The 14,279-nt window shown below is 55.2% G+C and overlaps 1 protein-coding gene across 1 annotated transcript in view; it reads right to left on the bottom strand.

Annotated features, from left to right (window-relative positions):
• Positions 1–14,279, bottom strand: part of LOC310896387 (phosphofurin acidic cluster sorting protein 2-like) — a 52,402-nt gene that overhangs the window by 13,847 nt on the left and 24,276 nt on the right. The window contains exons 2-5 of the mRNA XM_083828589.1: positions 5,868–5,955; positions 912–1,001; positions 418–543; positions 144–306 (exon numbers count right to left, since the gene is read on the bottom strand). Coding sequence (XP_083684715.1) covers positions 144–306; positions 418–543; positions 912–1,001; positions 5,868–5,955 — 467 coding nt within the window. The remainder of the gene's footprint in view (positions 1–143; positions 307–417; positions 544–911; positions 1,002–5,867; positions 5,956–14,279) is intronic.

Genomic DNA, 14,279 nt, shown 5'->3' with positions numbered 1-14,279 from the left:
GCAGATGCCACAGCTGAGCAAGACATCTGTCCAGGCTCCAGTCAAACGCTCAGTATTGCTGGCAGACGCTTGGGGACGCGCCCTGTTACCCATGCCCTACCCCAAACGCTTGCCTTTAGGTCTGTGGGTGAGCGCTAACACACCTGAAGCTTTGATTTTAGGGCCCGAGGGGACACTCCCATCCTCGTGGTCGATGGGCTGACTGGACAAGGAGTAGATGCTGATTTCAGCCACTCGGATGTTCACGTCCTTCATGTTGCTGTGGAGGCTCAGGAGCTGCCCTCCGTCCGTCGGGTGCTGCATCACCTAGGCAGACAGACAAATGTGGGTGACACAGAGCACTCGTGGCACCGAGCTCCTTTCCCAGCGCTGGCACTGGTGGTGCCAAGCTCCCGCTCCGTGCCCAGCACCCCGTACCTCGGCCATGTTAATGATGCCCACTGCGAGGGTCTTGTAGCCCAGGATGGTGCGGTTCTTGTACCTCTTCCTCCGCTGCAGCATGATCTGCAGCTTGTTGCCGTCTCTCTTGAGAAAGTGCGGGTACTGGGGGAGGGCAGCACAGGGAGAGGGCAGCGTGAGGGCAGGGCTTGGGATGGCACACGGGGAGGTAGGGAACTCTTCCTCGGTGCTGATATACAGCAGGATCTGACCTGCCCACCTCTGAGGTGCCCCTCAAAGGCCACCTGTGCTCCACATCATCCCCCAAATCCCCACTGCCCAGAGAAACACCCCCTGAAACTCTGGAGCAGCAGGCCAGCAGCATGAACCTGTGCTGTGCTCGTCAGGGCGTAGGCAGGCTCCAGAGCCCCTCCTCAGAGGCTGCCCCCTTCCCAGCGAGCCCCAAAACCACGCCTGCTGAGAAATGCCGGGCGAGGGGAGCACCGGGATGCCCAGGGGGCCAGGCGAGGTACCTGCAGTGAGAAGGTCAGCTCCAGCTCGGTCTCCATCAGGCCGCCAGGCGGGAGGACATATTCATTTGACCTCAGGACTCGCTTCGAACCCTGCAAGAAGGTTGGTAGGCACGCACAGCTCAGCTGGAGCGTCTTGGCCACAGGCTCCACTGCACCACACACGTAGGTCTGGTGTTCGTAGCCCGTGAGGAAGGAGCCAGAGCTGTGGCTCTGTTCTGTTCCGCCTCGCAGAGTCACCTTGCAAACACCAATAAACACTTTGCGAAAGCCTGGGGTTTCTCCCGAGCTGCCAAAGGCCTCTTCTCCCTGCCCACCTGCTGGGACCTGCTTTTCCCCAGCCTGCTCTGCTTCACCTGGCTCCTCGCACCCAGACGCTGCAGTTGCGGACACTGCTGGAGCCAGGCAGACAGCACCAGCAGGGGAAGGAAAAGGTCCGAGCACGCTGCCTGGCCGGGAAAGGGACAACGGGACAGTCCTGGATCACGTCTCCCCCAGCAGACAGACCCAGGCGCAGCTGGCTCTGCTGGGACCAAGGCAGGACACCCCAGGGCAACAGGGGTCCCCTCCTCGCCCAGCTCATCTCTCCAAAAACTCTTCCTAGCCATTTCCTCTGGCAACAGTCCTTACCTTTCCACATACACAATTGTTTTTCCCCCTAGGAGGGCAGTAAAAGGGGATCTCTGTCAACACAGCCCACTCTTAGTACCCTTTCCTTTACTTCTCTCCTACCTTCACTACCTCCAACTACGGCGTGGCTGCTGACCCAGAGAGACCGAATGATCCGGGGGATGAAAAATGTCCTCTGTATGCACCAGGCTCTCTTGGTCATAGGACAGCAGAACTCACGGACCTTCCCAAAAGGCCCATACCCCATGGCTGCGTCCCCACAGGGCTATGGGACCAGCTTCAAGGATAAGATGTCCCACAGTGGTGGCACTGGTTGAAGGCCTTTCTTGCACCCCAATTGCTGGTGTTACCCAGGCTAGTAAGGAAGGGGAAAAAAAGAAAAACAACCCTATAGAGGGGAGGCAGGAAAGGCCTCCGTATCTTGCAGTGGTGCAGCATTACAGTTCTTGCCGATACTGAGGCACAGACAAGCTCTACAGAAACAGTCCTTCGTTCCCAAGAGGCCTTTTTTGAGCTGCCTGCAACACTGCTCCCAGCCACTGTGCCAGGAGCAAGGCTTTCCCTGTGAAAAGGCTTCCTGAAACGGAAGAGAGGAGGTGGAGCTAATCCCCTTCACCATCTGGGAGCCTTCCTGGCCAAGAACGCACCGACTCTTCCTTCCTGCATTGCTCTTCATTAAGAGACGATAGCTGGTCACCACCACAACCTTTTACTTAGGCACATTTACCATTTGCTGTTTGTTGCAGACTTCCCACCAAAGATTCAGTCCTTCATCAAACTGCACGCACCAGTGCAGTTATTCTTCATGAAGACGTTAAGTCTGGGGACGGCGCTACAGCAAAGGAAAGCTGAGCATAGTCTGGGTTGTGTGAAAATGAAGGTTTCTTAAACATCACCAGCCTCTGTGCTCCTTACCACTATGGGAACTTCAGCCCAGCAAAAGTGCAAGCAGCAGCAGGTAAGGAAAGGGATTGCTCCCCTCTTCAGCAGTGGTGACACCACACCTGGGCTCTGGAACCAGTTTGGGCTCCCCAGTATAAGGAAGGCATCGACAGACTGGAGCAAGTCCAGCAGAAGACATTGGGATCAGCAGGGGCTGGAGCACAGGACGTAGAAAGAGAGGCTGAGAGAGCTGGGGGTTGATCAGCAGGAAGAAGAGGTGAAGGGCGACTTCACTGCTACCCACAGACACTTAGCAGGAGCGCGCAGAGAAGACAGAGCTGGACTCCTCTCAAAGGTGAGGGTGAGAGGCAATGGGGATGAGCTGGAAAATGGGAAATGACCATTGTGTGCTAGGAATGACTCCTCCCTCCCAAGGGCAGTCAACACTTGGGACAGGACACAGGAAGGCTGCGGGATCTCCATCCCTAGAGAAATTCAAACCTCTGTCCGATGTGGCTTTGAGCCCCTGACGTAGCTCAGCTGCTCTGCAGTTTGGGTAATGGCAGGCAAGGCCTAGCTCTCAGCACAACAGTCAAGTATCACCCTCGGTACTAAAAGAAGACTTAATATCAGACTGCGTCAGTGCAGACCACGGACAACAAAGATTGTTGAGGAAGTAAAAGCAGCAGGGAGCGGTTCTGCTCATAGATCTTCACTACCTAACAGACTGCAACCGTACCGGAGCTTGCGCTGCTCTATACAAGCACACAGCTCCCAGGCCTGGTTTGCCAGGTACAGCCCCCAGCTTCAGGTATAAATCTGTTCTGACGGGTGTTCAAAACACAGAGTTTGGCACCATCGCCCGTCCACAACAGCACCAAGGGTTGAACCTGAGTCTCCAGCCACATCCAGCGAGCGGCTGCAGGAGGATCTGCAGCCCTGCCCCAGCACCTGCCCTGGCAGCACGGGGACCAGCTTTCCTCTTTCTTCGATTGCTTCCTCTGTTCGCAGCTCAAGACGGAGAGATCCTGAATTACAGCACTGGGAGTTCCCTCTGCCAAGAGGGAGCACCACACTTCCCTTCACACCATAATCACAGCGAGGAAGCCAAGACAAGATAACTGCACCTTTGTGGTGCCGCGCCAGGCACATTTGAATCTCTTAATGCCACGCTGAACAATACGCAGTAGGAAATGTTCCGTGACATCTCCAAGCTGTTAAAAAACATAGTGAGAGGTAAAGTTTTAAAAACCACATAAGGGAGGCGAGAGCAAGTCCCCTTTTTAGTAGTTTGGATTTCAGTGGTTCAGACTTTTACCTCACAGGAAGCCCCCCTGAGGTAGCGAGGGGTAACGTTTTAAAAACCACCCAAGGGAGGTGAGAGCAAGTCCCCTGTTTAGTAGTTTGGACTTCAGTAGTTCGGACTTTTACCTCACGGGAAGTCCCTGACTGAGGACGCTGAACACTCAGGTCCCCTCCGGGAAATGAGGGTGTTCTGCAGACGTGAAAGCTCCCTCGGCCCTTTGACAGGGGTCTTTCCACACGAGGGAGCAACACCACATGTGGAAGCTGCGTTTTAAAGACCAGATCAGTGTGCTCACTGGGACATCCCAGAGAGGCCTCCACCATCCTCTGGGGCACGTATTTTCATGGAGCAGGCCTGGCACTTGTCGTCCCGATGCGGGCCCCACTCGGGCAGGCCCCGAGCTTCCTTTCTGTGTAACGTGCCCTTGGGAGCAGCAGCACCCTGACAGGATTTGCCCCAGCCCAGCGGAGCTACCGCTGAAATGTGAGGGAATACAGCTCCCCTTTCCACCAGTCCCCAGCTGGGAACTTGCAAGGTCCTCCACAAACCACACGTATCATCTGCTTCCACCCAAAAGATGGCAACGCTCGCCGGGCAGCCTTCACACAGCTACTTGCTGCCGTGACTCATCTGTTACCTAGGAGAGGAGCAGGAGGGATGGATCCATCTGAGGCCCGTCTGTGGGCAGGCCGTGCTGGAGCTGCCTACAGCTTCCATCTGCCTCCCGGGAAGGCTCGGCAGTCCCCAGCCCTGCCAAGGCGGCCGCTCAGGCCGGTGGAAGCAGCCCAGGTAGGCGCACGAGCCCACCCCGCTCCCGTGACGTGCGCTGAGCTACAGGGGAACGTGGGCAGGAGCCTTCTCCTCCAGTTTCCTTCAGCTTCGCAGGGAGCCTACAGCGGCACGCAGCCGCAGGTGATCCAGACCCCGACCGCAGCCTCAGAGCCCTGCAGAGAAAAGCCTCTGTGGCCTCCAGGAGTCACTGCTGAAGCCTCTCTGCCTCCCTGCCCAGCTTCTTCCCTCGCTAGGGCCTGCATCAATGGACACAGCCCTGTGTTTTTGGCTCTCCTGAACGGTAACGTACACGCAGAGATGAAAAGACAAGTGATGCGAGACACTGACAGCATATGGAACACGGCATCCGGCTCCTTTCCTCCCTCCAGGCCCCACGTTTCACACATTTCGCTTTCAGATCCTTCTGGGCAAGGAACCCACCCTGCCATGAAGGCAAATCCCGGCTCCCAGAGCTCCACTAATGCAGCAGCTTCCAGCACTAATCCAGGATTTAGATCCTAATGTGTGCGGCACAAAGAGCTCAGGGAGAGGACAAAGCTGCTGAGCGCCCGCCCCACGATGCTTTCAATGGGATCAGCAGCTTTTCGGCCGGCTGACAAGAACGAAGGAAGGACACCGGCATCCCAGCTGGGTCGGGGGAGCTGTGGCAAGGACAGCACGCTCCAGAGGCATCGCGCTTCCTTGCTGTCCCTTGGCAAAGCCTGTGCCCACAACCCACGAGGAGCCATCTCTCCACCACCAGCCACAGAGAGAGGGAGAGGGCAGGATCACACACATGTGAGGATGGGGGCAAATTCCCTCTCCCCTTGGTGATAAAAGATCCTTTCCTCTTCCCTCTGCCTGGTTCAGAGTAGAAGCACCAGGGCAGGCCAGGGCACACGGAGAAAGGGAGGGGACAGCAGAGGCAGCAGCGAGATCCCACAGGGTGCAGATGCCTGCGGAAGCCACGCACATCCCTCACATAGCCCCTGCCCTCCCCAGGGAGGGGGATCCAAACAGCAAGCACTGCCAGAAAGCACCCAGCACCTACAGCTCGCCTAAAGGGTCGGCAGTGGGGTAGGGGACGCCAAACCTCAACAGCAGCTTGTAAGGAGAGCCTTGGCTGAGGCAGGGAAGCGGGACGCACTGTTCTAGTGCGGAGGCCTAGCCAAATTCACCCCCGATGCCAGCCAGCACCAGGCAGCTTGCTGGGACATCATTCCCCCCTGCCTGGGAGCCAGAATCACCCCAAGGGTGCTATAGGAGGCAGGAACAAGGGGATGGCACAAAGCAAGGGACACGCTGACCGGCACTTCACTGCGAGGGCACGAGGATGGGCTTGCTGCCGCCGGGCAAGGAGAGGAGCCTACCTGAATCTTCACGGCGATGAGCACCGAGCTCAGCTCTTTGTCCAGCTCTTTCAGCACCGTGAGCTTCTTCAGGCGCAGACTGCAGAGCCTGTAAGACAGAGAGAATGGGACGCATTCAGGCACCACCATCCCTGGGGCCCTGCCACATGGTACCCGGCGCTCGGAAGGCAGCCTGGATGCTCGGCCCCGTCGCGGGCACAGGCTTGGCCAAGGAACGCCGGCGTTCACGCGCCACCGAGACAGCCCATTGGGGAAAAAAGGGAAGAAGGAAAATTAACGGAGCTAAAGCAGGCTTAAGGGATTAACGTGCGACAGGAAGTCCTACAGCAGGCCATGTGGTGAAGAGATCCCTTCCCAAGCAGGGCTGTTGCCAGCTCTGCTTAAATCTACCTTGGCCACGAGTGCTGTTTATTTATAAACCAAAGCACCTAAATCCATTCTTATCTCGGACTTAGTTAAGGCAAATGTTCCCATGCAGGCATCACCACTCGGCTCTTCTCTCGCGCAGTGCTGCATGGAGCTGACTCGGGAGGCAGCAGCCCCGCAGGACGCCTCCTGCAGCGGAGCCACCCTGAGCACCTCGCAGCCCGGGGACTCTGCACGGGAAGTGGCAGGGAAAAACCATGAAGGAGACCGAGGCTCAGCGAGAAGAGCTACTTCGGCTGCTCGAAGGATTAGTCGGTGCCTGTGAGACTGCCAGCCACCCCGACCTCCTGCCTAGGGGCCTGTGGGATGCTCCCACGGAGGTTATTCGCAAGGAACGACGGCCAAGCTTAGCTGCCACCACTCCCCAAACAGTGCTAACTTTGGCTTTCCCTAGATCCTAGAGGAGATCCTGGAGGTGCACGGCTTGCATGTGTAAGTCAAGGACTACTCAAATTTTCCAGTTGTTGTAGTTACCCGCATGGACATTCATCCCCAAAAGATTAAACCTTCCATAAAGACATCCAGTCTTCATTTGAGGATACTGAAAGATTGCAGTTCTACCTGGCAGTTGTTCTCGCTGCAAAACGTGCTCCCTACCCAAACTAGCTCATTCATTCACTGTTCATGCTCCTCTCTGAGGAACTCAGGAATCCCACCGGTACCTGGTGGCTCTCCTCGGGGAAGAGTACGTGCATGCTGATCAGCTCTGCCTATTTCCTCAGCCTAAAACAGCTGAGCTCTTTTATGTCTGATAAGGCACTTTAAAGCTCCTTTCTTCTCTTTCTACCCTCTCCAGCTTTCTTGCACGCAGCAGGAGAGCCACACCACGTGCAGAAAGCTGGGCACCTGCCTCCACCCACTGCCCTTGCCCCCAGAGATATCGCTTGCCCAGCACCCTGCGACCCCAAACCCTTTTCAAACCAGTGCTTTCTGCAACACCACCTCCCCTCCCACTGAGATTAGCACACGTGTTCTGGAGTCTAAACGTATTTGCAGCAACAGAGCACACCTATTTCAGAAGGGTGCTCCCCAGCAGCCTGCCTATCCCTGATGACCCCCTTTTTATCCGTTACTTAACCAGTCCGTGCATCGCCCAGATTTGTGTCACTGCTGTGCAGGCACAGGTCTGGACAGCAGCGGGTCCCTCGCTAATCCCTGCAGATCCCCGTAGGACAGGATTGATCCACGAAGATCAGAACAGTATGTCCGTGATCCCCCCAAGTCATTGAACTTTCTGGTAGGTAAGTTATAAATCTGGATCTACCTGATCATACAGGGTAAGTAGGAAGTGCTCTTGGGCTGTGGAACTACGGCAAGGACATCCTCTGTATTGGGTTCCGGTGGTCACAGCTGTGTAATGCTGCTTCCAACCTGCAAAATCCCCTCCCCTGATCACGGCTTTTTAAACCCGCAGCACAATAAAGCAGCTCCTTCCTTTGACTTGTGCAGCTCTCTCTCTTTATTCAGCTGCACAGCACCGCCACTGCCGGCCGAGGAGACGTTAGGGAAGAGGAGCACACGCACATACGGTCACACGTCTGTCACTGCCCCCATCCTCAGCTGAGATGACGGTAAGGGAAAGGAGCACACCCACATCCACGCAAACACGCATCCTGCCAAGGGAAAAAAAAAAAAAAAAGCAAACGCAGGAGCTCACTGAATCTGATGGCATTCAAACCTCAAAGGTGTAATTTTCCAGAGCATCCCGGATGAGGCACTGAGCTCCTCTGTACCAGAGGTACAGCTCCTAAGGCTGGCAGAGGGGCGAGGAAAACGGGATGAAAACGCAAGGCGTGAGCAGTACAGGAAGAACAGGCACCCTGCAAAACCGGAGCTGTATAAGTACGCATAGCTTATCCACGGACTGGAAAAGGTGCCTGGCAGAGAAGCAGCCTGAGCTCTGTGCAACCAAGGAACTTTCGACATCTGTTTTTGCACAGGAGAGCCAGCAAGGAGCCAGAGGTGCTAAGTAGGACTTCTGCTGGAGTCACACGCTGAAGGTGAAGGCTGGAACACGAAGCCAGGCAGCACCGAGGGCTCTTCGAAAGGCACATCTGGCCCCTAATGGGATCTGGAACCTGAAGGGCAGGCCTCACGCTCCCTGTGAGTGGATACGATACGTTTTCTCCACCAGTATCCAGCGCTGTTCAGTACTCGGCTTGCTGACCACCGGCTCAGACAGCTGAGACTAAGGCAGCTCAGACTAAATATTATTTTCCTGAACATCCTGACCGACTTCAAGCAGCAGCCGCCAGGATTTTGTCTGAAGCTCCCATGCCATCTACAAACGTCAGAGTGCATCCGCCCTTCCTAGCAGTGGCCCTCCACGCATCCTGGTCAATACTAACACTGTTATGGGCACAGCCGGGGACTAAGCCTCCAACAGCAGCAGCTGGAGGCTTAGCCAGGAGGATCAGGCACCCCAGGGCTCAGGGGTGCCCTGGAGCTCGCCTGGGACCCGCCAGTCTCACAGGTGCCCACAAAACCAGCTTCACGCGCTCTGCCCAGAGGCCCACAGCTCACCTCTGAGCGGCACCAACAGCAGGGAGGGCACAGGAGCGGGGTGTGCGTGGCGCGATGCTGCCCACAGTGCTCTCCCAACCTTCTGAGGTCAAGGCACTGCATCCTGTGCCACGATACACGCGGATGAGGCGCCGCTGGTGCGCGCAGAGGGAGACCTACTCCCGTTTCAGAAGCCACGTCCCTGCTGCAAGCAACCAGGCGCGAAGAACTGGGACAGCAGCGGGTTCCTCGTCAGGCGCCGCAGCTCAGGGAGGTGGGCCAGTGACGTGCGTGAAGATGACCTGGGATGAAGGCCGACGTCAGCCTGCTTCGAGAGCCTCCCCTGGGGAAAGCGTGACAGAGCGCACACGGCTTGCTAGCACGCTCCTGCCTCTCTGCTCTCCCACTGCCGTGGCCACAGCGAGCGGCACTCAGGTGGCTTAAACGAGCACAGTGGGGGCCAAGGGCCATGCCAGCTCCTCCTGGGGTCCCCAAAAAAAGAGGGGCCCCCACACAGGAGGAGGGCAGAGGTGTGCTGGGGATGGCCGAGAGTGCCGGTGTCAGCAGGGTGTACGTTACCAAAGAGCAAGACGGTGTCTTCAGTTAGGACAAATGGGAGGCAAAGGGAAGAACATAGCGCCCTGCAAAGCGGTTATGCCCATCCTTCCTCATCTTCACAGCTGGCTGCCCTCAGCTGTCCAGAGTCCTCCCATGGCCTGGCAGCCCATGCCCCGTGGGATGGCCGTTCAGGGCAGAACCCAGCCTTTTTTCCATGTACAACACATTCAGCTGGCCCTCAGTGCCACTGCATTAACCCGGAGCATTTCATCTTTCCTGTCCTCCGGGAGAGAAAGCCCACCCCAGCAGCCCCACCTGCAGTCATCCGCCTGGGCAGTCCCTTTTTAATTGCATTAAAGGTCACCATCTCACAGCACACGTACACTTATCAGGCACGTCCTGCTCCCACCAGCCCTTGGAAGGGTGCCTAACTCTTTAATCCCCGGGCAGATGATCTCCGAACAGCTCTGCTTTGGTCAGTGCTTTGCCCTTGAGCTCGCTGCCGCCGGCTGGTCGGTTACGCACGCACACAGAAGCCGCTTTCCCGCTGCGGGGACACGCGTGGGGCTGCCCAGGAGCTCGGAGTGCCACCCAGAGGCCTCCCGGGAAGAGCCTGCTCTCTCACTGCGAGCTCTCAGCACTCCTCTGGGTCCAGATCCGTGCTTCACAGCGTGGCGGTGCCACTGAGACGGCACAGCCACCCAGGGCAGAGCGGGTCATCGAGGATATAAAACTCTTCCTCTATAGGTAACGCGACGTGCAAAATCATTCTCCTCCTCAAAGCCGGTATCTGAGAGTATTGGAGCCCAAACTGCTCTTGGACCAGCTGCAATGGTTCCTTTGCAGGGTTTTAGCAGGTTATGCTTTCGAACCATCATTGATAAAGGAGATCGGCCACGGTGCACTAAATGGTGTGCGCCAGCCCCGCCACGGGGAGAGGCAGGCAGACCCGCAGCAACACTGCCCTCAGGGTGCTTTGCTCTGTGCTCCCCTCTCCAGAAAGTCACCTCTGCTTCAGGCTTTCAGCTGCCGTCGTGCTGCCAACAAGTCAGCGTGCCGGCGGTGCACCTGGAGTAAGACGTGAACTGCTCGTAACGCCGTGTGCCTAAGGAAAGGATGGCTCCGAGCAGCGGGGCAGCGAGGTAGGGGCATGAAGATGCCGGGCTCAGAGCCATCACACAGGTCACAGCCCCCCAGGTCAGGGCACACGTGCTTGGCCAAGGCCACACACCAATTTGGGGAGCGTTGCCCATTCTCCAGAATCCCCACCAAGCACAGAGCAGCAACACACTGCCCAGGATTCCCACTGCCGACGGCTCCAGTAATTTCCTTCTCCTCGGGGCCACCCTTGGAGGCTTGGACGTGCCTCGCCATGGGGCAAGCACAGCTCTCCATGCAAACCACTTCTCACTTGCAGACTGTTTTTTTTTTTTTTTATTAAACTACCATCCTTCTACTCTTCCATAAATGCTAAATTAGCGAATTAGTTGACCCGTTGGTCAACTTAAGTGGAAAGATGAATATGCTAATTGGAACTGCATGTTTCCCGACAAAGTACTCCTCCTGCTAACGTTTAACCTGATTCATGTCAGACACAAACCCGGCAGCGGCTCAGCGTGCCATTTTACAGTCCGGTCATGCTGCTCTGGGCTAGAAAAAGTCAGCAACGGAGAAATGCCCTACCAAGTCATCGTGGGCTGGTATTATCACCCCAAGATCTGCACCAGCCAGAGTGCTGCTATTTTAATAAACCTGCTGTGCTTCCTTCCCAGATGTATTCAGCCTCTGTTCAAGGTTTTGCTTTAAATCTTTTCCTTTGAGGCAGCTTGAAGTTTGGTACCCACCTGTGGCTGCACACGGCAGCGTTGCTGAGAGCACTGCTTTTCACCCACCACCCCAGCCCTCTCGGTCTCTGCAGGCTACTGCCCAAGCAGCAGCAAGAAGGGACCAGGTTGACCAAAAATGAGGTTTTGTTTTCTGCATGGAGGTTTCCAGCAGCTATTAAAAAAAAAAAAAAGAGCTTCTGATACGCAGGTCCCTCACCACACTGGCCTAGACCAGTGAGGCCACTGTGCTGACCACAGGTGACACAAGCACCCTTGTCTGAAAAGGGGGGACAGAAGTGGTAAAATCACGGGAGAGCAAACTCTGTGCATTCAGTGCAACAAGCAAGATGGGAACAGAAACGCTGCGACCTGCCTAGAAAGAGCCAGCCATCTGTCACAGCCCTAGCAGAGCTCTCACACGCTACACAGCAAGGAGCTGCAGCTTACCTGGTGCCACAGAGCAGCTTTCCTTTTAGCACAGAGCTGCCTGCAACCACCTCGTGTGACAGAGGTGCTCCTTTCCACCTGTCTGGGCGTGTGTTGGCCAAGTCAAACCTGCACGTTCGGACGCAGTGCCCTTGTTTTCTTCCCAAGTGCTCTGAATTTTACACGGGAGGCGTTTAAATGTTCCTGAAAGGATTCATCCCCAGCTCTTCGACGTGGCCTGCTCGAGAAATGGATGCCAGTGCATGCACCTTGGGACTGGCCCACAGGCGGCTCCGCACCAGCCGGCTGAAGCAGAAGAGACAACAACGTGACTTGTTTTGGTTCACTGACCAAACCGTGAAAGAAATAAAAGCTAGATCAAGCCCAAAATAATACTGTTTTGAAAACAGCCAGGAAAGGCACCTCTGACTCTTAACTAACACAGAGGAAGTGGTTAAGAAGGGCAGGCAATAATTAAGACTGCAAGTAACTGTGAAATCAGTTACGATTTTTAAGAGAAAGACGAAAGTCAAAGGACAACAACACCAAGGGAGCAAACTGAACTAAAGGCTCAGGACCGGGGCATCCCAGGAAGGTACTGGAACGAAAAACCTAGTTCAGAACTATCTGGCAGGTCCTTAAAAAGAAATGCTGTAAGGGGATCAGACAAACCACCCCGATGCCTGGAGGGAGGGGCAGCACCGCGGCCCGGTTAGACCGCACTGTCTTCAGCTCCCAGGGCCAAGAAGCAAGCATACAAAACATCAAACCAAGCACAGTTACCAGCGGCATGCACGGCAATACGCAGGAACTGGAACAAAACACAAACCCCGGGAAGCCAAGATCCCAAAGCACTCGTCAGCTTGTTAGTAGCATCTCATATTCACCCTCCCTCGCTGAAGACACTGGCTTTTCAAGAAACTTGCCGGGCTCCTTCTGCTTCCTTGCAAAAAGCAGGTCGCAGGGATACATCCTCCGGGGACTCCACAGTGCAGTTTGGCTTGCCCAAACCCTACAGATTCTGCACCAGGGCACCACCACTGCACTTTTTTACGGACCTGTAGCGCAGCCAGCCCTGCTTTGTACAAGGGAGAAGCAGTCCTGCAGCCAGAGCAGCAGCAGGAGGAATTAAAATAGGCTCGTACCACAAAAAGAGGAGGAAGGTCTGGAGGTCCTGGGTTTCTCGGGTTCCATAACCAACCACCACGATCTTGCCAGAACTAGCAGATGCAAAGCCTGCACTGGCTTAGTTTTTAATATGCACTGAAATTGCCTTGGCAAATTAAAATACAGCTTTACAAGAATAATCCCTGCTTAAAATCAACGTGTAATTAGAGAGGCATGTAAAGGCCAGTTAGAGCTGGGCCCCACTGCAGTTGCCCCTGCCCTCACCAGCGGCACGCACAGCCCCGCTGTCCTTCACGTTGTGACAGCCAAAGCACGGGCAGCACTGGGCCAAGGCACGTCTTACCTGTGGGGGGAAAGCAAAAAGCAAAAAAAACCCACCCCAAACCAACAACTAGGCTAATTTTCCTGCGCTGTCACAAAGCACAAGCTGGTCTGCTCTTCCCCTAGTTAACGCTCTGCATGTAGAAGTCAGATGTGTCTGTCACAGGGCTTTTGTGAGCCTCCTCTGAAACGTGTTTTGTTTCCTCTGCACCCAGTTGTCCCCTATTATCCCCCGTAATCCAAGTAGCCCAGGTTCAGTGGCAAAGGGGCTTCTAGGCAGCATCCAGCCGTGATCTCACTCCTGGGGAGGCCAAGAACGATCAGAAGTCAGGCGCTGTCAGTCACACAGCACTGCCCCCAGAAATCACCCACAGTTTGCAGGGCACAGTCCTCTGGGCCAGGATTTTACATCTGGGCCAGGCTAATAATGTACACAGTTCTGCCCAGACCCCAAGCCTTCTGTCATGGGTGCTTTCTGGGGCCCACGCAATGGTGACTATTCATCTGGGCCAAGAACCTCAGGCTTCAGCAATCCCGAGCCTCTCTTCAGCTGCCATTACGCTTGAGCCTCAGTGCAAGAATATTTGTTTGCATAAAGCTCTTCCATTTCATCTCCTCTGTGGTGGCTTTCCTCCAGACCAGATGCAGGCAGATAAGAGCCAAGCAAGCGCTCCTTAGAGTGGACACAAAAGTTGAGATACTGTATTCTTTAGAAAAAGAGAAATGCATTTAAATAAAAAGTACATGGAAATGTTAACTATCGCCCTACTGTACAGCTAATAATAATAATAAATTTGCAAATTTAAAAGAAATTGCAGTAACAGTCTTCATAGCTTTAAAGAATTCAAAGAAGCGAGCACGGGGAGCTCACCGGACAGACATCAGGAAGCAGACTTTGCCAAGGGCTAGCCTCTCCCTGCCCTGGGTGCACAGGGAGACCACCACGAGCAACCAGAAATGAAACACTTCGGTTCGCTGGCAAGTTGCAGAGCTAAGGAAACCAACTGGGAGCCTGAAAAAGCAGAGAGGTGATTCTCCTCTTTGAACCTCCACGTGAGAAGGGAGGGTATACGCGATAAGATCTGCTAGCTCCAGCCTCTTGGAGGGCACCGACCGGAATCTGTTGGTTTCTGACTGCTCAGGAATAATAATCCTCCATCCAGTTAACGGGGCTTTCTACAGAAAACATGTTTAGATGAGTGTTCTTATAATCCAGCACATCTAA

This window comes from Anser anser (genome assembly GCF_964211835.1).
Source record: "Anser anser genome assembly, chromosome: 3".
Taxonomy (NCBI): Eukaryota; Metazoa; Chordata; class Aves; order Anseriformes; family Anatidae; genus Anser; species Anser anser.
This window is presented reverse-complemented; position numbering and strand designations above follow the sequence as displayed.